General features: G+C 47.0%; 2 protein-coding genes across 8 annotated transcripts in view; one reads left to right on the top strand and one right to left on the bottom strand.

Annotated features, from left to right (window-relative positions):
- Nucleotides 1–27,092, top strand: part of foxm1 (forkhead box M1) — a 59,989-nt gene that overhangs the window by 5,132 nt on the left and 27,765 nt on the right. For 2 of the 4 annotated variants that reach the window (XM_072484682.1, XM_072484679.1), the window contains exons 1-2: nucleotides 16,897–17,847; nucleotides 26,281–26,963. The exons of 1 other annotated variant lie outside the window; for it this stretch is intronic. In XM_072484682.1, the coding sequence (XP_072340783.1) occupies nucleotides 26,318–26,963 (646 nt within the window). In that variant the 5' untranslated portion in view covers nucleotides 16,897–17,847; nucleotides 26,281–26,317. Of the gene's footprint in view, nucleotides 1–16,896; nucleotides 17,848–26,280; nucleotides 26,964–27,092 lie in introns of those variants that run through there. One more of the 4 variants, XM_072484681.1, reaches the window with a different exon arrangement.
- On the bottom strand, nucleotides 474–17,883 carry rhno1 (RAD9-HUS1-RAD1 interacting nuclear orphan 1). Of its 4 annotated transcripts, none has more exons than XM_072484694.1 (4): nucleotides 17,759–17,883; nucleotides 14,575–14,672; nucleotides 2,887–3,071; nucleotides 474–1,914 (listed from the first exon to the last, which is right to left on the bottom strand). In XM_072484694.1, exons 3-4 carry the CDS (start codon nucleotides 3,049–3,051, stop codon nucleotides 1,009–1,011), a joined length of 1,071 nt encoding a protein of 356 aa, XP_072340795.1. In that variant the 5' UTR covers nucleotides 3,052–3,071; nucleotides 14,575–14,672; nucleotides 17,759–17,883; the 3' UTR covers nucleotides 474–1,008. The 4 variants fall into 4 exon arrangements, with proteins under 4 accessions (XP_072340795.1, XP_072340792.1, XP_072340793.1 ...); XM_072484691.1 differs by lacking the exon at nucleotides 17,759–17,883 and adding an exon at nucleotides 15,262–15,840; XM_072484692.1 differs by lacking the exon at nucleotides 17,759–17,883 and adding an exon at nucleotides 15,194–15,217.

Here is a 27,092-nt window from a genome sequence, read left to right as displayed (position 1 = left end):
ATGGGCATATAAGACTGTGTGACTTGGGTTAAGGCCCATAGATAGTGGCCATATATTGGATATGCTGATTTATTGGATTCTATTGCAACTCTTCATTTTCACCTTCCCCATAATAGATATTACTTGTTTTCGAGATGAACAATGGCATGTCAGGATACTTAAGAGATAATAAAACAGTTTATAATATGGGAACAACGTTGACACAGGTAGTCAGGTGATATTTTTCAACTCCCTACCTCTGAATGCAGCCTTGAGAGAAATTTACAATGTTGAAATTATACTGAAATCTCTATTCCGCCGAGTTTTTTTTCTGTAATTTTTCATTTTATTGCACGTTAAACTGAGGGAAAGGTAGAGGGATTCATGTCATAAACTTCCCAAAATATTCCCAAATTATAGTTGTAATTCTGATTTAAGAAGAAAAATCACAAATTACACAGTATTTCCATTTCTTCAAACAGCCACTCGCTAACTTGATTCAAATTGCCAATTTATTACCAGCTTCGTTATTTTTATACTATGGCCAACAATCAGTAGGAATGTTTTGAAATTGACAGAATGTGATAGAATTCTAACAGCTTGCAGACAGAAATAAGTTTTATTCCAGAAATCCAGAATAAAAGGGAAAATGTTTTAAATCCATAGCAGGGTGATCATTTGAAACATCACTAATAAAGATAGACAACACAAATTGTAGCAAGCATGAACCAAAGATTTTTCACAATGTCACATGTGAGGTATTTAGATTGGAATCTGGACCTAATGTTGCATTGACATGGGAATACCAAAGTTGAGGATTGAGATTTATATTTTGAACCTAATGAATGTCAAACTACTACAGGTCTGGATAAGCTGCACAGCAATGTTGACAGCCATAGGCTAAAAGGTAGTACTTCTACATAGCCTTGATCAGCCTAATACCCAGATAATCATAATACCAATGGTAACATTTAAAACGAATAGGTCACAATTTACATTATTGCTTTTTGTCAATGTTTGAGTGGCCCCTTATGTACCAACAAGGACATCACTACTGGTTAGTTTTCCACAATCTTTCAGGTACTGCATAATGTCTGGCCGTCTTCGCCAGGTTGCTTTGAGTCCATATTCATGTTCTGGAGTGTCCTGCACCCAAACCTCAGGAGACAGGGTTTCTTCAGAAGAGTCATTGTTTAGTCCAGAGCATGTATCAAAGCAGTCCTCTGGTCCATCGCAGGAAAGAATCATATTGTGCACGTCGTGAACCCCCCTGTCCCTTAATCTATCAAGATTTTTTCTCAAGCTAGCCACTGGAAGTAAGCCATCAATTGTGGGAGTGCTGACTTGTGGCAGGATGAATACTTCATCAACTGATTGAGCAAAGTGATCAGAAAGGGAGATCTCCTTGTCACCAGAATCCACACTAGTTTGACGGTTGACACAATATAACGGAGAACTGAAACTAGAGCATTTCGCAGATCTGTGGGGTATATTCCATTCTGTATTTGTGGCACAGTTTATTTTACCAACCAAGATGCCCTTTGCCACAGACCCTTGCTTACATTTGTGCTTCTGACCCAAGGCATCTGAATTCTGAACCCTTGCAAAGGAATTGCCATCTTTACCTCCTTGGTAGGTGCTTCCCATAAATGAAGTTTTATTTGTTGGCAGTCTAGCTTGTCCATGGGTTCCACCTTTCTGACAGATGCCAAGATTAACTTTGTGGTTCTCCTTCTGAACAGGCAACTCATCACTGCCCAAAATGGTCAAGGGGATATAGTTAGCCAATGCTTTTCTCACAGCTCCTGCTTTTGGTGCAGTACTCTGCTTTTTACTGTTCCTATGTTGTGCTGTGCTGTCAGAGGAGTTGTTTTTGTGTTGTGCTCGTCTTGGTCTTTGAACTGTTGTGTCTGAACATTCAAACTGTGGCAACACCTGCAGAAGAAAGGAAAACAGAAAAAGACTTACATTTATATAGCACCTTTCTTGACCACAGACATCTCAAAACACTTTAAAAGGAAGTTATTTTGAAGGGTAGTCACTGTTGTAGGAAATACAACAGCGAATTTATGTACAGCAAGCTCCCACAATGTGTTGATGACCAAATAATGTGACTTTGCGATGTGATTGAGGGATTAATATTGGCCAGGACACTGGGAATAACTTCCCTGCTCTTGTTGAACTTTTACGTCCACCTGAAGGGACAGACGTTTAACGTTTCATCTGACTGACAGTCCCTTGGACATTGCAGTACTCCCTCAGTACTGCACTGAAGTGCAGCCTTGATTTTTGTAGTTACTGGAGCAGGGCTTGAACCCAGAACCACTGACTCAGATGAGAGTTCTACTGACAGAGCCATGGCCAACAGAGGAAATATAATAGATCGTCAGATTACACAAGTATCAAGACATTTTCTATCTTCCCTCCATGAACATGAATATTAACAAAAGACGATAAACTACTTAGACACATCTTCATTGAGAAGAATAAACCTTCGATAATTGATGAACACCTGTGTTGCTGATTTGGAAAAAAAACAAATTAATCTTCAAATTTACGTACTTGTGGAATATGTATTTTATGAGGAAAAATTTAGAATTTTTGTTTCGTCCATGGGAAATACACATTTACTTCATAACTTTCAAAGAAAAACCATTTACTCAATTTCCAGTATTCTTTCATTAAATACAGGTATGGGGCAGCAAGTTTCTTCACATGTATATCTGACTATATGGATCTGACCACAAAGACAACTTGAGTGCTCTGGGCCTGTGACAATTAAAAACACTCTTTTGCAATCTGATATTGTCAAAGCATTTAAAGTTGCATAGGTGATTAAACTGTATAATAGATGGGAATAGTAGTATATTTTTATACTAGAAATACTGAGAAGCACAAAAAACACACCCAAGTGAATGAAGACTGCTGGTCAACTGGCACACACGATACCTGCCGTGGGTTCACCGCAGACGGTTGAGGCATCACTTGCTTGCACATCCCTACTTTTTGTGGACTCTCCAGAAACAGCAGAGAGGGCTTCTTGGATTGGCTGGGCTTCTTCTTGCGGGGCATCAAGCACCCAACATCTTGGCCTTGGAATTCATTGGAATAGAATTTTTAAAAACTTCATTAAGAAAATAATGCTAGGTTTCCTTCAATAGCTCAGTGGGAAAATGGCATGAAAAACATACAACATCAAGATGGCTGCAGTTTTGATCCTGGATCACTGCTAAATTAGCAGATTTCAACCGGTGGGGGTTTTGGGAGGGATGGCTGTGCCTGATCATAATTAATTTACACCTGCTGGAAAAATACAAACATACAAACCATTGAACATCTTCCATAGGGAACAAAAACATTGCAATCTTTTCTAGAAAGTGTCCGATATTGAACCCTTAAAGCAGCAATTCCAATATCAGGTCAGGACCCCCAACGGGATTGCAAAGGTCATGTTTGGGTTTGCAAGCCCTCCCTCCTCTGACTACTCAGTGGGGAGGCACTGACTGGACAATCCGGGATCAACTCTGCCAAACAGCACTACGAGTCCCAAATGCTCTTTAACTTCAGAAAATACTTCTGGCAGCAAGTGCCAAGTTGACCCGACATGTTTGTGTGCCAATTTTGCCCAGTAAGAGGCTGGCCGAGACTGACTGTGTCTGATGTGCAAGGATAAACTAGGAGATCATGGGGAAAGTAAATGGTGACATCAAACTTTGCTATGTTTCTGCTCCTGTCCACCAGTTGTGCAGACTCCTTACCCCAGGCTAGCAGTTCTGCTTCACAGGCACTGGCAACTGGACCAAAACAGGAGAAGAGGAGAGGAGCTTCTGAGTGAGTGAGTTGGGTGGAGGACGGTTGGAGAGTGGGCAACTGAGTGAGTGAGCGAGTTGGGTGAGGGGAAAGAGAGGGCTCGAGTGTGTGTATATTATATGTTGGGGTGATTACAATGTGTGTGTGTGTGTGTGTGTGGTGGGGGGGGGGGGGGATCTTCACTCAAATCTGTCACCAGGGAATAAAGAACTTGGGCTAAAACCTACAAGTGTATATAAAATACTAACATTTTTGCAGAGTACTTTAAAAACACATTTTCATTTATGTGTTGATTTTATGAACTTTACTAACGACTGGATGTTGCTATGCTGCTTTATTGCTGTTTTGTTTTTGGTGTCTAGAGTGATGTTACTTTTCAAGTTGTTAAATGTCCAATAACATGCCTCCCTCTATTAGCAGAGAAGTAGTACTGCAGTTCATATTTATACACACACACACACAAAGTCCTTTTATTAATTGTATATAAATTGAGTTTAATTGCATTCACTGACAATTTGTACTCTGATAAATAGGCCAACTTAGTTAAATTGGTTACCTCAAAGTACGATAAACAGGCAGACTCCATTTGATTTGGTCATTTGTTTTAACTTATTTTCCTTTAATTGGTAAAAGTAGGCTTACATTAACATTGCAATGAAGTTACTGTGAAAAGCCCCTAGTCGCCACATTCCGGCGCCTGTTCGGGTACACTGAGGGAGAATTCAGAATTTCCAAATTGCCTAACCGTCTTTCAGGACTTGTGGCAGGAAACCAGAGCACCCAGAGGAAACCCACGCAGACACAGGGAGAACGTGCAGACTCCACACAGACTGGGAATCGAACTGGGACCCTGGTGCTGTAAAGCAACAGTGCTAACCACTGTGCTACTGTGCTGCCCAAATGTGTAAAGATTGGCTCCAATTTTATTTTTCAGCAACTAGCTTTCTGGGAAAGAATAGCCGTTGCTAGATGACAAGTGCCTGGAAAAGGGAGTGGGGGCTTGAGAGAGGGAAGCGAGAGTGAGAGAGTGAGCATGATGCACAGGTTTGTTTTGGGAGGATCTGCTAAAGGTCAGCCCAGAGGGTACAAAGAGCTTGATGCTCCGCTCAGGCTGACACAATTGACCAGCATAATCGATTAGCTCTCAAGGACAAGTCCTCAGGGCTGGACAGGCCAATTGGAATTTCATTTAGTGTTCTGGGATGTCCAGGTAAGTGTTCTGGGAAAAAGTCTGGCAACTGAGGAGATACCCCTCTTCTGGCATAGCCAGCATTGTCCTGCTGCCCACGTGCAGCAATCTCTGTTTGCTTAAGAACTGGTGCCTGGTCTCCTTCCTCAGCACAGGCTACAAGACAGTTGCCAGGACCAAGTCTACTTGCCTTGGTACCATACTTGCCCACATAGTTCACTTCGACCAGTGTTACATGGTCCCAGATCGTAAAATCCAAACATTGGTAATGGACCTGGCCCAACATTCCCAGAGAACTGATGTGTTAGTCATTTTCTTTGACCAGTGTTAGATGGTTCCAGATCAGAAAATCCAAACATTGATAAGGTGCTTGGCCCAATATTCCCAGAAGTGTCAGTCACTTTTCCCTGGATCAGGAGAAAGAGTTTGATATGGTGGATCACGAATACTTGTTTGGGTTCAGAAAACATTGCGTCTCCCAGTTCCAACTTTGTTATGCCACCATGGATATTCAGTGTCTGATTAAGATAAACAGGTTTGGACTTCTGGTGGTGACATGTAGAAGGAGGTCGCACACAAGGTAGCTCCCGCTAAAGCCCTGGATCTTTGGTCCTTTTCACCCAGTTCCTGGGGGTAATTGGTGGACAGACTAATCCCATTTAAGAGCCTTTTATGAGAGGATGTCAAAAGGCACAAGAAAGAAAATTGGGAAGAAAGGTGTGAGCGGTAGTCCTTCTGAGGATCTGAGCAAGTTGCTGAGTCCTGCTGGTTTGAAGACGGTGGAGGCAAGCTCGTCGGGCGGATAAGCTTATGGAGGAGGATAAGGTCCTCCCCCCAATCGAGCTGGACCGGGCCCACTGATCGCTTAGGGTGAAACCACAGCGAATGAGCCACCATGAGCGGTGATAGCATGTTTTCACAACTACCAGACGAAGGAGAGGGTCCTGAAGTGGGCCAAGGAGAATCAGGAGGTGCAGTGGAAGGCAGTAACATTTGTATCTGCCAGAAAGTCGTAGCAGAATTGGAAAGGAGGCATGCAGCCTTTAACAGGGTGAAGTCAGTGTTTTGGGGTGGTGTACCCGGCGAGGCTGAGAGTTACGCATAATGCCAAAGGCCATTTCTTCAAGATGGCGGAGGAAGCAAAGGCTTTTATGAAAGATCAGGGAATGGACCGAACTGAGGGGGTTTGAATGAGACTTTGCTGATGGTCGGGACGGGTTTGTGTGGGGACGTTGGTGTAAAATTGTGTTTTTTCTTATGTTTGTCTTTTTCCCCCCTTTTTATTGAACAATGTTGTGGTTAATTGAAATTGGTGTGTTTTGGGGAGGGGGTTTCTTTGTGGTGGTGCTTTTGTTTGGAGGGAGTATCTGGCTTGAGGGATGGGGAGGGGTGTTGGGTAGTTTCCAGGTTGAAGGTGGGGTGGTTTGGGTTTTCATTTCTTTCTTTGATTGTCTACTTGTGTGATGTGGGCTATCTCACTAGCAGGCTGAGGTTGGCCAGTTAACAGGAGCAAGGTGGGGAGAGGAGCTGTGGCTTGCTTTTTAGACCAGTTTCGATGAGCCTCGAAGGTGTGAATGGGGGGGGGGGTGGAGGAGAGAGGTGTTGGTTCAAAATTAAGTGGCTGGGGGATTTTTTGGATAGGGGAAGGTAGTTTGATGACGATGACTGGGGTTGCTCTTTGTCCCATCTGGTGGGTGAGACTGGCTGCCATCTTGGAAGGGGTCTGGTTTCAAGAGTATGGTAGCTGATGGGGTGATTCCCTTGCGGTGGAGATGGTTGACTTTGGGGGGGTGGGGGATCCCGATTCGATTGGTTAAGTGGATTGTGCGTGGTTTGGGGGCCCAGTGAGTTTTCTCTCATTTGAAGAGTTTGAGAGCTTTTGCAAGAGATGTGGTGCTTTTGCAAGAGATCAGCTTGTGGGTGAGGGACCAGATTTGGCTCCGTAAGGGTTGGGTAAGTCAGGCATTCCACTCGGGCTATGAAAGTAGGGCCGGGGAGGGAGGTGGGGAGACTAATTAATAAAAAGTGTTTGGTTTCAGGTGGGGAAAGTGGTAGTGGACCCAGGCGGTCGGTAGGTTATAGATACGGGTCGTTGAGAGTAGGTAGGTGGTTTTAGCAAGTATGTATGCTCCAAATTGGGACAACGTGGTGTTCATGATGAGGATATTAGCCATACCAGACATGGACATGCACAAGTTGATTTTGGGGGGAAGATTTGAATTGTGTTCTGAATCAATACTCTGCGATTGTCATTTCGGATCATGCTCCCCCTGGTGGATGTGGTCTTGGAGACGCGGCGGGTCCAGCTGCCGGTGTGGAGTTTGATGTAGGGCTGTTGGCAGATTTGGGATTTTATGTGAACATGGCTAGGTTGATTGAGGAGTATTTGGGGTTTAATGAAAATGGAGAGGTGTCACCCTCGTAACTGTGGGAGGCCCTGAAGGCAGTGGTGAGGGGGGGAGATAATCTTGCACAAGGCGTAGGAGGGTAGGTAAATGAGGGAGGAGTGCCAACAGTTGGTGGCGAGATCCTGGAGGTAGATGGTAGGTACCTGAGTGACCCTACTCTAGAGCACCTGGCTAGTTAAAAGAAGCTGCAGATGCAGTTTGATCTATTATCTACTGATAAGGCGGTGCACCAGTTGCAGCACTCAAGGGGTGGGTTGGTGGTGGGAAGGTCATGTATGAATATGGGGAGAAGGCCAGTCGTCTCTTGCCTGGTCAGTTGAGGCGGAAGGCGGCCTCCCAAGAGATTGTTCAGATTCAGGTGGTGGACTCGTATCTGCGCCGGACAAAGTTAACGGGGTATTTGAAGCATTCTACAAGAATCTGTACAGGTTGATGCCGTCTGGGGTGGAGTGGGATTATGGTGGAGTTTTTGGCGGTGTTGGAATGTTCTACGGTAAAAGGAGGAGGATCTGAAGGTTGGAGGTGCAATTGCGGGTGGAGGAGATCCAGACAGCAATTGGGCGAATGCAGATTGGGAAGGCGCTGGGGCTGGACGGGTTCCCGGTAGAATTTTAAGAAGTTCGCTGATCGACTGGTGCCATTGCTGGTGGAGATGTTTGAGGATTCAGAGAGAATCATGCAAGCGTCCATTTGGCTTTTGTTAAAGAAGGATAAAGACCCGGTAGAGTGTGGGTCATACCACCCGATTTCCTTATTGAATGTAGATGCTAAGGTTTTGGCGCTGAGGTTGGAGGAGTGTCTCTGTCAGGTTATTGGGGAGGATTAGATAGGGGTTTGTGAAGGGTCGGTGCTTGGCGTCTAATGTGAGGAGGCTTTTAAACATGGTATTGTCCCCAGCAGAAGAGAGGGAGCAGGATGTTATTGTGGCATTGGATGCCGAGAAGGCTTTTGATAGGGTAGAAAGCCTATAGAAAGCATCCTATCAGGCTGCATCACAGCCTGGTATGGCAACTGCTCGGCCCAGGACTGCAAGAAACTTCAGAGAGTCGTGAACACCGCCCAGTCCATCACACGAACCTGCCTCCCATCCATTGACTCCATCTACACCTCCCGCTGCCTGGGGAAAGCGGGCAGTACAATTAAAGATCCCTCCCACCCGGCTTACTCACTCTTCCAACTTCTTCCATCGGGCAGGAGATACAGAAGTCTGAGAACACGCACGAACAGACTCAAAAACAGCTTCTTCCCCACTGTCAGCAGACTCCTAAATTACCCTCTTATGGACTGATTTCATTAACACTACACCCTGTATGCTTCATCCGATGCCAGTGCTTTTGTAGTTACATTGTATATGTTGTGTTGCCCTATTATGTACTTTCTTTTATTCCCTTTTCTTCTCATGTACTTAATGATCTGTTGAGCTGCTCGCAGAAAAATACTTTTCACTGTACCTCGGTACACGTGACAATAAACAAATCCAATCCAATCTAATTGAGGTAATTTGTGGTGTTGGAACGGTTTGGGACAGGGCCTAAATTTGTGTTGTGGGGTCAGTTATATAAGGCACCCAAGGTCCGTACAAATAATGTGAGTTTGGGATACTTTCAGATGTATAGGCCACGCGTGACTCATTCCCCTATGTCCCCCCTCTTGTTTGTGTTGGCAATAGAGCCTTTGGCCATTTCCCTGAAGGCCTCAGATAGGTGCAAAGGGATAATGATTGGGGGTGAGGGGTGGAACACAGTGACCTTGTGCACTGATTATCTTTTTTATGTAACGGATGCAATCCCCACAATGGTGATATCATGGCAATGCTGAAGCCTTTTGGGTCTTTTTCAGGGTATAAATTGAACTGGGAGAAAAGTGAGTGTTTTCCGGTTATGCCGCCGTAGAGGGGAGTTAATCTGGAGTGTTACCGTTCAGTTTAATGGGCTCTCATTTTAGGTACTTGGGGGTGCAGGTAGCAGGATTGGGTCTGGCTTCATAAGTTGAATTTTATGAGCTTGGTGAGTAGGGTCAAGGCTGACTTGCAGACATGGGATAGTAAACGGGGTGCCCTCTGTCCTTGGCAGACAGAATTCAGTCGGTGAAGATGAATGTTTTACCACGGTTTCTGTTCCAATATTTTGCCGGTTTCCCAACCAAAATGCTTCTTTGTGGGAGTGGAGAGATTTATTTGGTCCTTTTATTTGGGGGGGGGTTAAAGTGGATAGGATTCGGTCCTTCAGAGAGCCCAGCAGTCAGAGGGCTTGGTGTTGCCGAGCTCAATATACTATTACTGGGTGCCGAATGCTGGGGTGTTGTGGGGATCTGGAGGCTGTATGGGTGCCGATGGAGTCCGGGTCGAGGTTAAGGGCATTAGTGACAGCCTCGCTGCCATTTTCTCTGAGGAAATACTCAGCAAACAATGTGGACTCCACATTGAAGATATGGAGGCAATAGAAGATTTTCACCGTAACTTCATTGCAGTGTTAATATAAGCCTACTTGTGACACTAATAAAGATTATTATTAATTTTGGCAACACTTTGAATCGAGGCTGGTATTGAAACTGGCGCTTATCCATGCAAACCACATCTTTGAGCCGGCGAGGTTGGATGGGAGGTTTCGGAGATGGGAGAAGGGGGTGGAAGGGATGAGGGATTTGTCTTTGGAGGAGCAATTTGTGAGCTTGGAGGAGTTGTCAGAGAATTTTGAGCTTTCGCAGTTGAATACATTTAGTATCTACAGGTTCACAATTTCACAAAAAAGATCTTTCCAACATTCCCTGTGGTGCCACTGTCCTCGCTATTGGAGAGGGTTCTGTCACTGGCAGGGGTAGAGGAGCGGTGTACCTCAGGGATTTACGGTAGGATTATGGCGGAGGACAGAGTGTCGGTGGAGGGTGGAGGGAGTAACGGCTAAGTGGGAGGAGCTGGGGTTGGAATTGGAGGGTGGGGTGTGGTGCGAGGCTCTGCGGTGGGTGAATGCAATGTCTTAGTGCGCAAGATATATATACTGTTGAAGGTAGTGCATAGGGCCCATTTGACAAAGTATGGGATGAGTAGGTTGTTTGTGGGAGTGGAGGTGGTGTGTGATCATTGTGGGAGGGGCCCGATGAATCATGTGCATATGTTCTGATCATGTCCTAAACTTTCGGGGTTCTGGGTCTCCTTCTTCAACACCATGTTGTCAATTCTACAAATTGAACTGAAGCCCTGTCCCCAAGAGGCCATATTTGGTTTGATTTGATTTATTATTGTCACATGTATTAGTATACAGTGAAAAGTATTGTTTCTTGCATGCTGTACAAACAATGCATACCGTACATAAGGAAGGAAGGAGAGACTGCAGAATATAATTTGGTGTGAAGGACCTGCAGACAGGGGCGGGGTCTGATGTTGCTCGAACCGGGTGCTGATGGGGTGGAGGTCAGCTTCTCCGCCAAGTGGTGCAGTATGGCTGGGGGATCTTATGGCGTATTTATATCTTGAGAAAGTGCACTGTGAAGGGGCAATTGAGGGCTTCTACTAGAGATGGCAGCTGTTTTTTGTGTACTTCAAAGAACAGGTCACGGTTAGTTGTTATGGAGGCGAGAGGGAGGTTTCAGTTGGGGGGTCTTTTGGGTCGGAGTGGGGGGGGGGGGCGTTTCGGGTGGTTTGATGTTGTTATTGTTTTCAGGTAAAATTGAAAAAGTTGAATAAAAATCTATTTTTAAAAAGATTAACAGGTTTGTGATGGCAAAGAGTGTGTCGGGGTTCCCCATGTCCAGCCAGTTTTATGCCATCTGAATGGAGCCTTTTATGTGCCTCATGTGGAGGAGTTGACAGGACAGCCTTTGCAATCCAGGAATGAAGTTCATCCCCATTGTGCTTATGGTGATGATGTGCTCCTCATGGATACTATGGACCTCCAAGGGATCTGTGAGTAGCAGCAGATCTACTCCACAGCATTCTCCACCAGGATCAACTGGGAGAAATGCTCTGGACTTCTGGTGGGTCAATGATGGCCAGACTCCCTTAAGGAACTCACACCACTGACACACCACCACTAACTGGGAGTCCATCTGAGCCCTGCCAAGGAGATCTGGCTCGTGAACTGGCAAGAGCTGCAGGCCAATGTCAGCACTTTTCTGGGGCAATGGACTGCACTGCTCAGAGTGCTGTCCTCCAAGGGTTGAGCACTTGTCATAAACAGGTGGTTGCTATTCGGTGGTACAGGCTGGTCACTTTGGTCCTTCCCAGAGTTCATCGTTAAGAAATTGAAGCAGCTCACTAACTTCTTCTGGAAAAAGAGGGTGCACTGGGTCTCTGCTGCAGTGCAAAGTCTCCCATTTGGGGAAAGTGGTCAGGCACTTAACATCCAGGCATCAGCTTTCTGCCTTCAGACCCTGCAGAGATACCTGTATGTCGTGGATCCCCCTTGACATGGCTTATGCTGGCAAACTTCTTCCATTAGTTACACAACATATAAATTACAATATGCAGCTCCTGTTTTTAAAACCTGGATGGTGGGGGAGTGCGGTCTCTGTATGTCCTTGCAGAAGTTTCTTGTCTTTTTAACCAACATTGCCTCCGCTACTGGAGCTCTCCCCTCATTAGGAGCTATCCTCCAGAATTACTGCTCAGGAATCCACACCTTCATCAGGTCCATGTGGCAGAGAAGTAGTGACTACAATTGGGGACATACTGGATTGTGGAAGTGTGGGCTGGATGTTGCCAGATTAGTTGGCACAGCACGCATCTTTGAGTGCATCCAGCTCTTGGACAAAGCCACCGAGAATAAAGTGGCACTCAGCCCTGACTGCACCAGAAGTGGCTCAGGCGTGTAGAGAAGTTTTGTCCAAGCTGACCCCCCTTTGGGTACAGTTTCTCATCAGTGTCAGGTTCCAAAAATCCCCTCTGGGGCTTTGCCCCACACCTTGAGCTGTCTCTTGGAAATCCCCTCCGTGCCATTTCACTTTGCACAGAGGGGTTTTCTGTACAGGCTGTAGTTGCATATTCGCCACTTCCTCATCCTCGTTAGTCATCTAGGCATACCCATGCGTCCAGAGGAGGCCAGCAATCCTGTAGGTGGCTTTCTACTCCGGGTCCTCCCTTTGTCTATCAGGATCTTGGCATGGAGGTCCCCACAATAAACTGTTAAGCTTCACATCAATAGGATGTGCAAGATTGTAGATCCTTTTTCATTATCTATGGGAAATACTCCTCAATTTCTAGCCCTTCTTCAGATCAACACCCTCCTGATCTTTGGCCACAAAGTGGAGAGAAGAGAAGGTAGATTAGAGAACCTCTTTGTGGTACTGCTTCTGGGCCTAGCCAAGGTGGCCAACAACAAGTCAAGGGATCAGCAATCTGGGCAGCAGCAGCGTTCCATCTGATTGCTTTCCTCTCTCCACAGCTATGTCCTCCCCACAAAGGTGCTCCAGAGAGGGAGCACATGGTGTCCACCAGTGGACAACGAAGTGGAACTGGAGTGCGTGCATCATCATCCCAGGAAATGTCACTTCAATAGTGATTCAGCTTGTTATTGAAGTTTTTATTATAATTACAATATATTAGCTCTTCATTCTGTTTTATGGGTAACCTTATAGAGACAAACAAACTCTGGTTGTGGGGTTAGGAGGTGGATGATTGTAATGTGTAGCTTTGTAAACAAATGCTTAAAAAAGATTGGCTCCAGTTCAGTCCTCAACTGACCTTCTGACACTTCACCCCAGAACTACAATTTAGGACCTACATGAATGTAGTGAAATAATATGCTCCACCACAGCAACTCTCCATGCAGAAAAAATTACAAAAATCCTGAGTAAAAAATTATTAAAATAATTTCAATAATAACTACCATTAATGAAACTACTTCCAATGGGACTCGCACAAAAACAGTGGTAAAATGTCTTATATGGGAAACAGCACACAGTAATTCAAAAGGGGATTGATATAAATATTTGGATTCAAATAAGGTTAGATAAAAATTGCATTTATATAGCACTTCATCACATGTCTTAGAAATGTCAAAACTAGTTTCACATATAACAAATTACTCTGGTGTGCAATATTTGGCAGTCATGTGCACAATCTAATTGAATGGTTCAAAAGGTTTGAGAGAGTGAATGACTCCTGATTTTCTTATGAAGACGACAGGATAGAAGGGGACAGACGTTTTGGTCCTCAAGATTTTGTTATAAAAGTCCTATATCCTAATTAGCCCAAGAACATATTAGCAATGAGAATAATTTTAGCAGGAAGATAATAAATGCATATTATCTAAATGGTGAGAGATTGCAGAGGGATCTGGGAATCCCAGTGCATGAATCACAGAAGGTTAGATTGTAGGTACAAGTGATTAGGAAAGCTACTAGCATGTTAACATTTATTGCAAGGGGAATTGAATGAAAAAATAGAGACATTATGCTTCAGTTCTACAGAGCATTGGTGAGACTACAGTTGAAATACTATGTACAGCATTGGTTCCCTTATTTAAGAAAGGATATAAATGAGTTAAAGCATTTCAGAGAAGGTTTACTCGACTAATATCTGGAATGGGTGGGTTGACTCACGAGGAAAGGTTGGACAGGCTAATGTTTGTAGCCACTGGAGTTTAGAAGAGTAAGAGGTAACCTTATTGAAACATAGGATTCTGAGAGGTATTGACAGGATGGATGTGAAAAGGATGTTTCCTCTTATGGGAGAATCTAGAACTAGGGTTCACTGTTTATAAATAAGGGGTTGCCCATTTAAGACAGATGAGGAGAAATTATTTCTCTGAATGTCGTTGGTTTTTGGAACTCTCTTCCTCAAAAAGCAGTGGAAGCAGGGTCTTTGAATATTTTTAAGGCAGAGCTAGATAGATTCAAGGGAGTGAAAGGTTATCAGGGATAGGCCAGAATGCAGAGTTGAGGTTACAATCAGAACAACCATGATCTTATTGAAAACAGAGCAGGCTCAAGGGCCAAGTGGCCAAATCCTGCCCCTAATTTGTATGCTTGTTTGTATGTAGTCTTGAGGCTGAATTTTGCCAATTACAGAATAAGGTAGTTCCACCTTAAAGTGCCTGGGTAAGTTTCTCCAGTGTTGCTAGAGATTAGATGTTAAAACATATTTAGTTTAAAGACAGTTGGCATTACTATCAAAGGATTGTTTCAAGGAACAACTATTATTTATGCCTCAGCAATGTCGGTTTCTTATTGAAATAAGCATTTTTTATTTACCATTCTATTAAATTAGTATGCATCTTCTCAAAAATTCAGATGTATCCTGGTGGATGGCAAAATCAGTGTCCTCCCCAGCTGAAATTCTAGGCATCTTGCTGCAACACAGTAAAAAATGTTTTTGGAAACATATCAATGCCCCAACCTCTGAATTTAACACTGCTTCATTACAATAAACCAACTTTAAGGATATGCTATCTCACAGTTTACAATCCCCCAAGTCTTTCAGGAGACTCCACAATCTCAAATGATGTAACAAGTTAGATTACTATTCTGGGAAGAGATTGGCATGATGTAATGAATGTTACACTTCCTAATGCGTTCTTACATTACAACAGTGAAAAGAATGAATGTGTGGTTTATATCGTAGTTAAAAATTATATTGTGAAATAGGTTTATATTGTACAAATTTATCTTGAAGTGAATAACAGATGTATTTAAGGAAACACTAGGTTAAGGACATGAGAGAGGCAGGAGTAGGATATGCTGATATACATATATAAAATCCTGAGTAGAACGAAAAGAGACAAACATCAGTCTAGACAATTTGGGTCGAATGTTCGGTTTCTGGAAAGCTTGTGTTTAACAAAAAAAAAACAATCTTCATCCTGTAACCCACCTCTGCTTTTCTGACCTCAGCAGCAGAGTACTGGCCGATGTAATAAACCAGGCTGATTGCCCACTAACCTTCCGGTTCCGTAGTCGCAGTATTTCTGATCTCTGACTCCAGTTGTGCTGTTTGAGGATGTTTTTCTTGCAGATTCTACAACATTTCCTAACAGCCCTGCTCCCAATTCTTAGCTCAACTTCCTCTTATCCTCCTTTATTATTTCTATCTTTCAAATACTCTAAACCTGCTGCTACTCGGAACTCTACCTATTGCGCATTTCCTGATGCCCGGGTTTCTCTCCTTGTTGCGGGATCCCGGAGGCCGGGTTTCTCTCCCTCTTGCGGGATCCCGGAGGCCGGGTTTCTCTCCCTCTTGCACGATCCCGGAGGCCGGGTTCCTCTCCCTCTTGCGGGATCCCGGAGGCCGGGTTCCTCTCCCTCTTGCGGGAACACAGCGGCCGGGTTTCTCTCCCTCTTGCGGGAACACAGCGGCCGGGATTCTCTCCCTCTTGCGGGATCCCGGAGGCCGGGTTTCTCTCCCTCTTGCGGGATCCCGGAGGCCGGGTTTCTCTCCCTCTTGCGGGATCCCGGAGGCCGGGTTTCTCTCCCTCTTGCGGGAGCTCGGAGGCCGGGTTTCTGCTTCAATCCGTCCCGCTCTTTAACCCAGCGCCGCACACTGGCTCCGTTCCGCTGCTCTGATTGGCTGGCCGCCGTTGGCCGTCCTTCCTAATTGGCGAGCCCCGCGTTCCAACGGCTGCAGCGAGATGTGCGGAGCGCGCCGATTGGCTGCCCGCTGCCCACCTGACCCTCACCCCGCCACCGGATTGGCCCAGAGTGACAGAACTCTGGAAATTCAAATAAAATCCAACTGGCTACAAACTGTTACCAAAAAAATCCGCAAATTCCGGAGATCAGAGAAAGACAGAGACAGCCAACCCAGCCCGGGGCCCAGAGCCCGGAGACAGCCAACCCAGCCCGGGGCCCAGAGCCCGGAGACAGCTAACCCAGCCCGGGGCCCAGAGCCCGGAGACAGCTAACCCAGCCCGGGGCCCGGAGACAGAGAACCCAGCCCGGAGACAGCTAACCCAGCCCGGGGCCCAGAGCCCGGAGACAGCCAACCCAGCCCGGGGCCCAGAGCCCGGAGACAGAGAACCCAGCCCGGGGCCCAGAGCCCGGAGACAGCTAACCCAGCCCGGGGCCCGGAGACAGAGAACCCAGCCCGGAGACAGCTAACCCAGCCCGGGGCCCAGAGCCCGGAGACAGCTAACCCAGCCCGGGGCCCAGAGCCCGGAGACAGCTAACCCAGCCCGGGGCCCAGAGCCCGGAGACAGCTAACCCAGCCCGGGGCCCGGAGACAGCTAACCCAGCCCGGGGCCCAGAGCCCGGAGACAGCTAACCCAGCCCGGGGCCCAGAGCCCGGAGACAGCCAACCCAGCCCGGGGCCCAGAGCCCGGAGACAGCCAACCCAGCCCGGGGCCCAGAGCCCGGAGACAGCCAACCCAGCCCGGGGCCCAGAGCCCGGAGACAGCCAACCCAGCCCGGGGCCCAGAGCCCGGAGACAGAGAACCCAGCCCGGGGCCCAGAGCCCGGAGACAGCTAACCCAGCCCGGGGCCCAGAGCCCGGAGACAGCTAACCCAGCCCGGGGCCCGGAGACAGAGAACCCAGCCCGGAGACAGCTAACCCAGCCCGGGGCCCAGAGCCCGGAGACAGCTAACCCAGCCCGGGGCCCAGAGCCCGGAGACAGCTAACCCAGCCCGGGGCCCAGAGCCCGGAGACAGCTAACCCGGCCCGGAGACAGCTAACCCAGCCCGGGGCCCGGAGACAGCTAACCCAGCCCGGGGCCCGGAGACAGCTAACCTAGCCCGGGGCCCGGAGACAGCCAACCCAGCCCAGAGCCCGGAGACAGAGAACCCAGCCCGGGGCCCAGAGCCCGGAGACAGCTAACCCAGCCCGGGGCCCAGAGCCCGGAGACAGCTAACCCAGCCCGGGGCCCAGAGCCCGGAGACAGAGAACCCAGCCCGGGGCCCAGAGCCCGGAGACAGAGAACCCAGCCCGGGGCCCAGAGCCCGGAGACAGAGAACCCAGCCCGGGGCCCAGAGCCCGGAGACAGAGAACCCAGCCCGGGGCCCAGAGCCCGGAGACAGCTAACCCAGCCCGGGGCCCAGAGCCCGGAGACAGAGAACCCAGCCCGGGGCCCAGAGCCCGGAGACAGAGAACCCAGCCCGGGGCCCAGAGCCCGGAGACAGAGAACCCAGCCCGGGGCCCGGAGACAGAGTCAGCTAACCCAGCCCGGGGCCCGGAGACAGGCAGCTAACCCAGCCCGGGGCCCGGAGGCAGGCAGCTAACCCAGCGACAGCCCGGAGATCAGACACAAAGCCGGAGACAGAGGGACCAAACCCAGCACCCCGGGGCCCGGAGATCAGACAGAGAGCCGGACAGGTAGCAAACCCAGTTTAGAGTTCGGATATAGAGGCTTCAAATCCACCGGTGACCGGGCGAAAGGACAGGCGGAGAGGGTGAGGGAATTCCGGATTTAACACTGGCCAAGCGCCGGCGGATGAGAGAAGTTCTGACCGAGTCATTGTTATCTATCCTGGGTCCGGATGTGGATGTGAACCGGGAGTGGGAGCTGGATCCGCCGTGCGGAGCCCGGTAATATGCAGGTGAGTGAACAGGGAGAGTATACCCGGCCTGTTCCGGGATCCGGCCCATTCGCATGTGCTTGAGGGTTAATTAAACTGTAACAACGGTTCTGGGTTCCAGAGCTCACTCTCCGGCCGTTTGTTCACTGCCCTCCTGTCAGCTTGCCAATGTGACCAGCTGTCCTCTCACTGCTAGTTTATTGTTAACGAATGTTTACCAAATTGTTTCTCTATCAAAAAGAGACCATCAGGCATACACTGGACTCCCCAGTTTGAACCTAACCCCTCTTCAGTTCTGCAATCCACATCCTGTCTCTCCCACAATCACTCTTCATAGATAATCATAGAATTTACAGTGCAGAAGTATTTTCAGCTGGGTCAGTTGTATTGACGGTGTCTTCATCTCGGAGAGGGCATAGAACATAGAAAAATACAGCACAGAACAGGCCCTTCGGCCCACGATGTTGTGCCGAACCTTTGTCCTAGATTAATCATAGGTTATCATTGAATTTACAGTGCAGAAGGAGGCCGTTCGGCCCATTGAGTCTGCACCAGCTCTTGGAAAGAGCACCCTACCCAAAGTGAACACCTCCACCCAACACTAAGGGCAACTTTGGACACTAAAGGCAATTTATCATGGCCAATCCACCTAACCTGCACATCTTTGGACTGTGGGAGGAAACCGGAGCACCCGGAGGAAACCCACGCAGACACAGGGAGGACGTGCAGACTCCGCATAGACAGTGACCCAAGCCGGAATCGAACCTGGGACCCTGGAGCTGTGAAGCAATTGTGCTATCCACAATGCTACCGTGCTGCCCTTAAGAACAAATAAATCTACACTATCATTTTACTGTAATCCATGTACCTATCCAATAGCTGCTTGAAGGTCCCTAATGTTTCCGACTCAACTACTTCCACAGACAGTGCATTCCATGCCCCCACTACTCTCTGGGTAAAGAACCTACCTCTGACATCCCCCCCCCCCCCCTATATCTTCCACCATTCACCTTAAATTTATGTCCCCTTGTAATGGTTTGTTCCACCCGGGGAAAAAGTCTCTGACTGTCTACTCTATTCCCCTGATCGTCTTATAAACCTCTATCAAGTCGCCCCTCATCCTTCTCCGTTCTAATGAGAAAAGGCCTAACACCCTCAACTTTTCCTCGTAAGACCTACTCTCCATTCTAGGCAACATCCTGGTAAATCTCCTTTGCACCTTTTCCAAAGCTTCCACATCCTTCCTAAAATGAGGCGACCAGAACTGTGTACAGTATTCCAAATGTGGCCGTACCAAAGTTTTATATAGCTGCATCATCACCTCACGGCTCTTAAATTCAATCCCTCTGTTAATGAACGCTAGCACACCATAGGCCTTCTTCACAGCTCTATCCACTTGAGTGGCAACTTTCAAAGATGTATGAACATAGACCCCAAGATCTCTCTGCTCCTCCACATTGCCAAGAACTCTACCGTTAACCCTGTATTCCGCATTCATATTTGTCCTTCCAAAATGGACAACCTCACACTTTTCAGGGTTAAACTCCATCTGTCACTTCTCAGCCCAGCTCTGCATCCTATCTATGTCTCTTTGCAGCCGATAACAGCCCTCCTCACTATCCACAACTCCACCAATCTTCGTATCGTCTGCAAATTTACTGACCCACCCTTCAACATCCCTCATCCAAGTCATTAATGAAAATCACAAACAGCAGAGGACCCAGAACTAATCCCTGCGGTACGCCACTGGTAACTGGGATCCAGGCTGAATATTTGCCATCCACCACCACTCTCTGACTTCTATCGGTTAGCCAGTTCATTATCCAACTGGCCAAATTTCCCACTATCCCATGCCTCCTTACTTTCTGCAGAAGCCTACCATGGGGAACCTTATCAAATGCCTTACTAAAATCCATGTACACTACATCCACTGCTTTACCTTCATCCACATGCTTGGTCACCTCCTCAAAGAATTCAATAAGACTTGTAGGGCAAGACCTACCCCTCACAAATCCGTGCTGACTATCCCTAATCAAGCAGTGTCTTTCCAGATGCTCAGAAATCCTATCCTTCAGTACCCTTTCCATGACTTTGCCTACCACGTAAGACTAACTGGCCTGTAATTCCCAGGGTTATCCCTATTCCCTTTTTTGAACAGGGGCACGACATTCGCCACTCTCCAATCCCCTAGTACCACCCCTGTTGACAGTGAGGACGAAAAGATCATTGCCAACGGCTCTGCAATTTCATCTCTTGCTTCCCATAGAATCCTTGGATATATCCCGTCAGGCCCGGGGGACTTGTCTATCCTCAAGTTTTTCAAAATGCCCAACACATCTTCCTTCCGAACAAGTATTTCCTCGAGCTTACCAGTCTGTTTCACACTGTCCTCTCCAACAATATGGCCCCCCTCATTTGTAAATACAGAAGAAAAGTACTCATTCAAGACCTCTCCTATCTCTTCAGACTCAATACACAATCTCCCACTACTGTCCTTGATCGGACCTACCCTCGCTCTCGTCATTCTCATATTTCTCACATACGTGTAAAAGCCTTGGGGTTTTCCTTGATCCTACCCGCCAAAGATTGTTCATGCCCTCTCTTAGCTCTCCTAATCCCTTTCTTCAGTTCCCTCCTGACTATCTTGTATCCCTCCAACGCCCTGTCTGAACCTTGTTTCCTCAGCCTTACATAAGTCTCCTTTTTTCTCTTAACAAGACATTCAACCTCTCTTGTCAACCATGGTTCCCTCACTCGACCATCTCTTTCCTGCCTGACAGGGACATACATATCAAGGACACGTAGTACCTGTTCCTTGAACAAATTCCACATTTCACTTGTGTCCTTCCCTGACAGCCTATGTTCCCAACTTATGCACTTCAATTCTTGTCTGACAACATCGTATTTACCCTTCCCCCAATTTTAAACCTTGCCCTGTTGCACGCACCTATCCCTCTCCATTACTAAAGTGAAAGTCACAGAATTGTGGTCACTACCTCCAAAATGCTCCCCCACTAACAAATCTATCACTTGCCCTGGTTCATTACCAAGTACTAAATCCAATATTGCCCCTCCTCTGGTTGGACAATCTACATACTGTGTTAGAAAAGCTTCCTGGACACACTGCACAAACACCACCCCATCCAAACTATTTGATCTAAAGAGTTTCCACTCAATGTTTGGGAAGTTAAAGTCACCCATGACTACTACCCTGTGACTTCTGCACCTTTCCAAAATCTGTTTCCCAATCTGTTCCTCCACATCTCTGCTACTATTGGGGGGCCTATAGAAAACTCCTAACAAGGTGACTGCTCCTTTCCTATTTCTGACTTCAACCCACACTACCTCAGTAGGCTGATACTCCTCGAACTGCCTTTCTGCAGCTGTTATACTATCTCTAATTAACAATGCCCCCCCCCCCCCCCCCCACCTCTTTTACCACCCTCCCTAATCTTATTGAAACATCTATAACCAGGGACCTCCAACAACCATTTCTGCCCCTCTTCTATCCAAGTTTCCGTGATGGCCACCACATCGTAGTCCCAAGTACTGATCCATGCCTTAAGTTCACCCACCTTATTCCTGATGCTTCTTGCGTTGAAGTATCCGTGCCTGCAAGTACTCTCCTTTGTCAGTGTTCCCTTCCCCACTGCCTCATTACACGCTTTGGCGTCCTGAATATCGGCTACCTTAATAGCTGGACTACAAATCCGGTTCCCATTCCCCTGCCAAATTAGTTTAAACCCTCCCAAAGAGTACTAGAAAATCTCCCTCCCAGGATATTGGTGCCCCTCTGGTTCAGATGCAACCCGTCCTGCTTGTACAGGTCCCACCTTCCACAGAATGCGCTCCAATTATCCATATACCTGAAGCCCTCCCTCCTACACCATTCCTGCAGCCACGTGTTCAGCTGCACTCTCTCCCTATTCCTAGCCTCGCTATCACGTGGCACCGGCAACAAACCAGAGATGACAACTCTGTCTGTCCTGGCTTTTAACTTCCAGCCTAACTCCCTAAACTCATTTATTACCTCCACACCCCTTTTCCTACCTACGTCGTTGGTACCAATGTGCACCACGACTTCTGGCTGCTCCCCCTCCCCCTTAAGGATCCTGAAGACACGATCCGAGACATCCCTGGCCCCGGCACCCGGGAGGCAACATACCCCCAACAGCATCCAAAACGGTATACTTGTTTTGAAGGGCACTTACACAATATAAGCTGAATGTACGTTCTAAATATATTAGACATTCTGGATCTGAACCATCGCTGTCTTTATTGACGTCCACTGGTTTCCTAACCCTCAGTATATCAATTCAGTTCGTTGATTTTTAAATCCACTGCATCCACCTTCTGCAATCTTTAACTTCTCTTTGTTGATCTCCTTACTGACTTTGAGTCTATTGGGTGTTTCTATGCTCCCTACTCTACTTCACCATCAGTGGCTCCTGTACTCTGGAATTATCTTCCTGAATCTCCAACCTGTCACCAATTTCTTCATCCTTAAAAGCTCCCTCAAAAGCTACATCTTTCACAGTAAGTTGGGAACCAATTTCTCTCCTCCTTTGCCTACAGGTCCTCATGTTAAACTTGGGATGCACTTTATTTAGAATCAGAAGAATCATAGAAGTTTACAGCATGGAAACAGGCCCTTTGGCCCAACCAGTCCATGCCGCCCAGTTTTTACCATTAAGCTAGTCCCAGTTGCCTGCACTTGGCCCATAACCCTCTATACCCATCTTACCCATGTACTTGTTTGACAATAAACTTAGACTTATTTAAGGATACCTGTTGATGATGAGCTAGAAGAGTGTTGATTATTGAATTGCCAGCACTTTAATACAACATTCTTCTGCACTATAAGTGTCCAGTCATAAGAGTTTAACAGCACAGAAAGAGGTCCTTCGGCCCACTGTGTCTGTGTCAGCCATCAAGCATCTATTCTAATCTAATTTTATAGAATAATAGTCTGTGCTGACACTGCTGAATCAATCAAATTTATCTCACTCTTGTTTTTGTGGAGTCCTTTCTATATCTTCCTCTGCTTCATATATTTGTCCGTGCAGTGATCACTGCCTCATTGCCACCTAATGTCACTGCTAAAACTCTTAATGACGTCACTAATTCGCCAACCAGATGAAATGGCCCTTTTAAAAAAAATTATGAAGAAAAATGCTAAACTTTTGTTCGACCTTCTTGCAGCCTTCTCAAATGGAAATAGCCCTAGTAACTCGAGCGTCTCCTCATAACTATAGAATTATCCTGACAATATATTTTCTTTGGCTTTAATATCTCTATAATGTGCTCCTCAGAATTCTTTTTTTTTTTATTCTCCTTTTTCACATTTTCTCCCACATTTACATCCATCAACAATAAACAATAATCAGCAAGATATGTCAGTCCCCATAATAACAACGATCCCATCTACCCACCAACCCCCAAACCTCAACCCGCATGTTTACATAAACAAATGGCAGAAAGGAATCAGGGATTACCCGTAGTCACCCTTAATCTTACACAGCTCTCCCCCCCCCCCCACCGCAGGTCTCCAGCTCCTCCTGTCCACTGCCTCTTGTAAAACTCCTCCTCCCAACCTCGGTTCCTTCCCCCCAACTTTCCACCCCGGCTAGACCACTCGGACCCTGTTCTGCCAGGCTCCGATGGCCGCAGCCCCCCCCCCCACTCACTCCCGTTCACTGGCCGGCTTAAACCGGCCAGCATGGAGGCCCCCGCCCGGGTCCCTTTCCCACTTGCCTGGCCCTAGGAAAGCCCAAAGATCCCCTTTTCGCACACAAACCCCGCATATCCACCTACACCCCAAAGAACTCTCATTTTGAGTGAAAGTCCCGTCCCTTCCCTTGTCCAAATATATACCACATTGGCTCCTTTAATCTCTACACCCGCGCCCAGTGATACAAAAAAGAAGAAAATACAGTCATGAGGTTACATCGGCACATGGCCATTCCTCAATTTGTCAGTTCTGCCACAGTCCTTCTGCTTTCGCAAACTCCTCCGCTGCTTCCGCCGTTCCAAAATAAAAGTCCCTGAGCTTGTAAGTCACCCTCAGCTTCGCTGGATATACAATGCCGCACCGCGCCTTGCTAATGTACAGTGCCCTCTTCACCCGGTTGAAGGCAGCCCGCCTCCTTGCCAGCTCCACCGTAAAGTCCTGGTATACACGTATACCAGCTCCAGCCCACTGCACCACCCGCTTCTGCTTAGCCCAGCTCAGGACCTTTCTCCTTCACCCTGTACCTACGGAAGCACAGAGTCACTGCCCTTGGCGGCTCACTCGCCTTTGGTATAGGCCTCCACGACCGATGAGCCCGATCCAGTTCATATCGGGAGGGATCCTCCCCCTCCCCCAATAACTTTGCCAGCATCGCGGCAAAGTACTCAGTCGGCTTCGGTCCTTCAACTCCTTCGGGCAGCCCCACAATCCTCAAATTCTGTCGCCTGGATCTGTTTTCCAGGTCTTCCATTTTTCCTCGCAGATCCTTGTTAGTATCCATCACCTTCCGCATCTCTTTCCCCATCGAGGCAAATTGATCACCGTGCTGCAATAACGTCTCCTCCACTTCCTTCAGCGCCTCCCCTTGCTCTCGCACCTCCGCCACTGCGCTCGCCACCTCCGTCCTCACCGGGGAAACCGCCTCCTCCACCAGCACACTCAAGACCTCCCTCATCTCCTTCCTCACCGTCTCCATGCATTTCGCAATCTGCGCCAACTGCTTTTCAAATTCCGCAGCCATCACCTTAGTAATTTCTTCAGCCGTGAGCAGTGCGGCCTTCCCTGGTGCTCCAGCCTCCATTTTTCCTGGTGACCCCGCGGTGACCTTTCCACTCCCCGACGGACCTCCAGCTGTTTTTTTTTCCGGCTGTTTTCTTGCTCACCCTCGACATTTTTCTTTGTTCCTTTTTTCCTCCTGTGTCTCCACTGTGCCTCCTCCGTGCCTTCTCCCTTCTTCTGCCTCCTCCGCGGACCCTGGGACCGGGCTTAAAGCCCCGAAAATGCCGTTGCCAACCGGGAGCCCTCCATTGTGCGGCCGCCTCCCGCCCGCCGTCATCGGAAGTCCGCTCCTCAAAATTCTTAACTGGTGCACCACAAATATTTTGGATGAGGTCATCATTTTATATTTAATCTTGCACCCTAGCCTCTAATTGTTCATTATGTAATCGAACAATGGATACGGGGATCAACAAACCCCTGGCCCAGATCTTAAAAAAATTGTTGGAGTTTAGGATAGATCCCTTCAAAAGTGGGAGGAGGCTAACATGTTCCAATCTTTAAAAGGGGGGATTAGGGTAGGGCAGATCAGGATAACTAAATAGGCCTGTAAGCTTGATATCCTAGTAAGGTAGGTGCTTGAGGGAATTCCTAGGACTGCACCAAATGTCTACCTAGACAGAGAAGGCCATGTCCGTGACACTTAACATGACCTCCCCGAAGGATCCTTCATCAATTTCATGAATTTAATTATAGTTTTTAATTGCAGTTGGAAACACAATAGATATTATGTGCTTGGGCATTCCGAAAGCATTTGCTAAGACACCATAAGAGAGACTTTGCTTTCAGTCAAATCATCTAGAATTAGTGGAAATTTAGTATGCGCAGCACTGCTGCCTATGGCGCTGAAGTCCCAGGTTCGAATCCCGGCCCCGGGTCACTGTCTATGTGGAGTTTGCACATTCTCCCCGTGTCTGCGTGGGTTTCACCCCCACGACCCAAAGATGTGCAGGTTAGGTGGATTGGCCACGCTAGATTGTGCATAATTGGAAAAGAATAATTGGGTACTCTAAATTTATCAAAATAAATTAGTATGCACGATTGAAAACTGTCTGAAAGCCTCATGGCAGGAAGTTGAATGTACTTGGAGACCAGTCATTGGTTGTGTCACACACAGATGAATATTATAATATTATAATATTGTTATTTCATGCTTTCACTAATAATCAAAATGTAGATGATGGGAGAATAATTATAGATATGAGTGAGGACTAAGAGATTACTAAACTGGTAGATACATTGAAGATAGGAGCAGGAGGCGGTCTTTTGGCCTTTTGACCCTGCTCTGCCATTTAACACGATCATGGCTGATCATCCAATTCAATAGCCTGCTTTCTCCTCGTAACCATTGATCATAGGTACAAGTAGACTTAGATGTACTGGATTTCCTGCATTTCAATTGCTCTTGTCTACTTTTCAAATGTAGATCATGCTCACCTGAACTCTGACCTGCAGCAAACTCATCCAAAAATTGTGCTCTGCTTACTCACTTTACACACCTATTAGAGAAAATACTGTATTTGTTTCATCCAAATATTTCATTTTTATTGCTATCGAATATTCCTCCTTTAACTAGTAAGTTTAATAGTTAGCATTTGACTCTGCCTTTCTTTTTACCTTTATTTCTGACTATATGGAGAGTTTCTGATTGAATTCTACTGTTGCAGGCATTGTGTGGTTGAAGAAGCTCTAGCTGCAATAATAATGAAAGCCAGTCCAAGGAGGCCTTTGATCCTGAAACGGAGGAAACGTCCCCTGACCTTCGGTAATCCGGTGGATATAAAGGAGAATGCATCCGAGGACAAGAATGATCCAAGCAAACATAAATCTGTGCCGAGAGATTTTGACACAGTCAACACCTGCCCAAGGAAAGATGACATGGGAAACTCGCTAAAGCGCACAGCTATTGAGACTCAGAAATTCCCTGAGAGGATTCGGATTGTAAACCACCCGTCAATGCCCAACACCCAAGTTGTGATAATTCCAAAAAATGCTGATCTTCAAAGCATCATAGCAGCACTCACAGCAAAGGGAAAGGAGAGTGGTTCTAATGGGCCCAAGAAATTTATTCTTTTGAGCAGTAATGCAACTTCCTCCTCTCGCCAAAGTCAATCTTTGGGAAGTAATGATCCTTGTGAAACACAAGGAGGTTTTCCTACACTCCTGGAGAGGAGCCAAAAGTCAATGGAGTTCCAGGAAGAGCCAAACTTAACAGTTGCTAACCCAAGTGGCAAAGTGGCAATAGCAGACTTTGCGAGTAGTGTCAGCATCAAAAAAGAGGGTGAACTCTCGGTGCACATCCCTCAAACACTGCTGCCTTCAGCTCTGTATGACCAAGAGACTGGTACAGGTAAGAAATGGTCCCTTGTGAGATTATAATACTTCAGAGGCAGACTAGACAGAAAAGACATCCTGTGAAGAAGTTGGAAAGCAGATCAAAATGCTATTAAATAATGCTCTTCCCCAGATAGAATGTCTG

Source organism: Scyliorhinus torazame, chromosome 19 (genome assembly GCF_047496885.1).
Source record: "Scyliorhinus torazame isolate Kashiwa2021f chromosome 19, sScyTor2.1, whole genome shotgun sequence".
NCBI lineage: Eukaryota > Metazoa > Chordata > Chondrichthyes > Carcharhiniformes > Scyliorhinidae > Scyliorhinus > Scyliorhinus torazame.
This window is presented reverse-complemented; position numbering and strand designations above follow the sequence as displayed.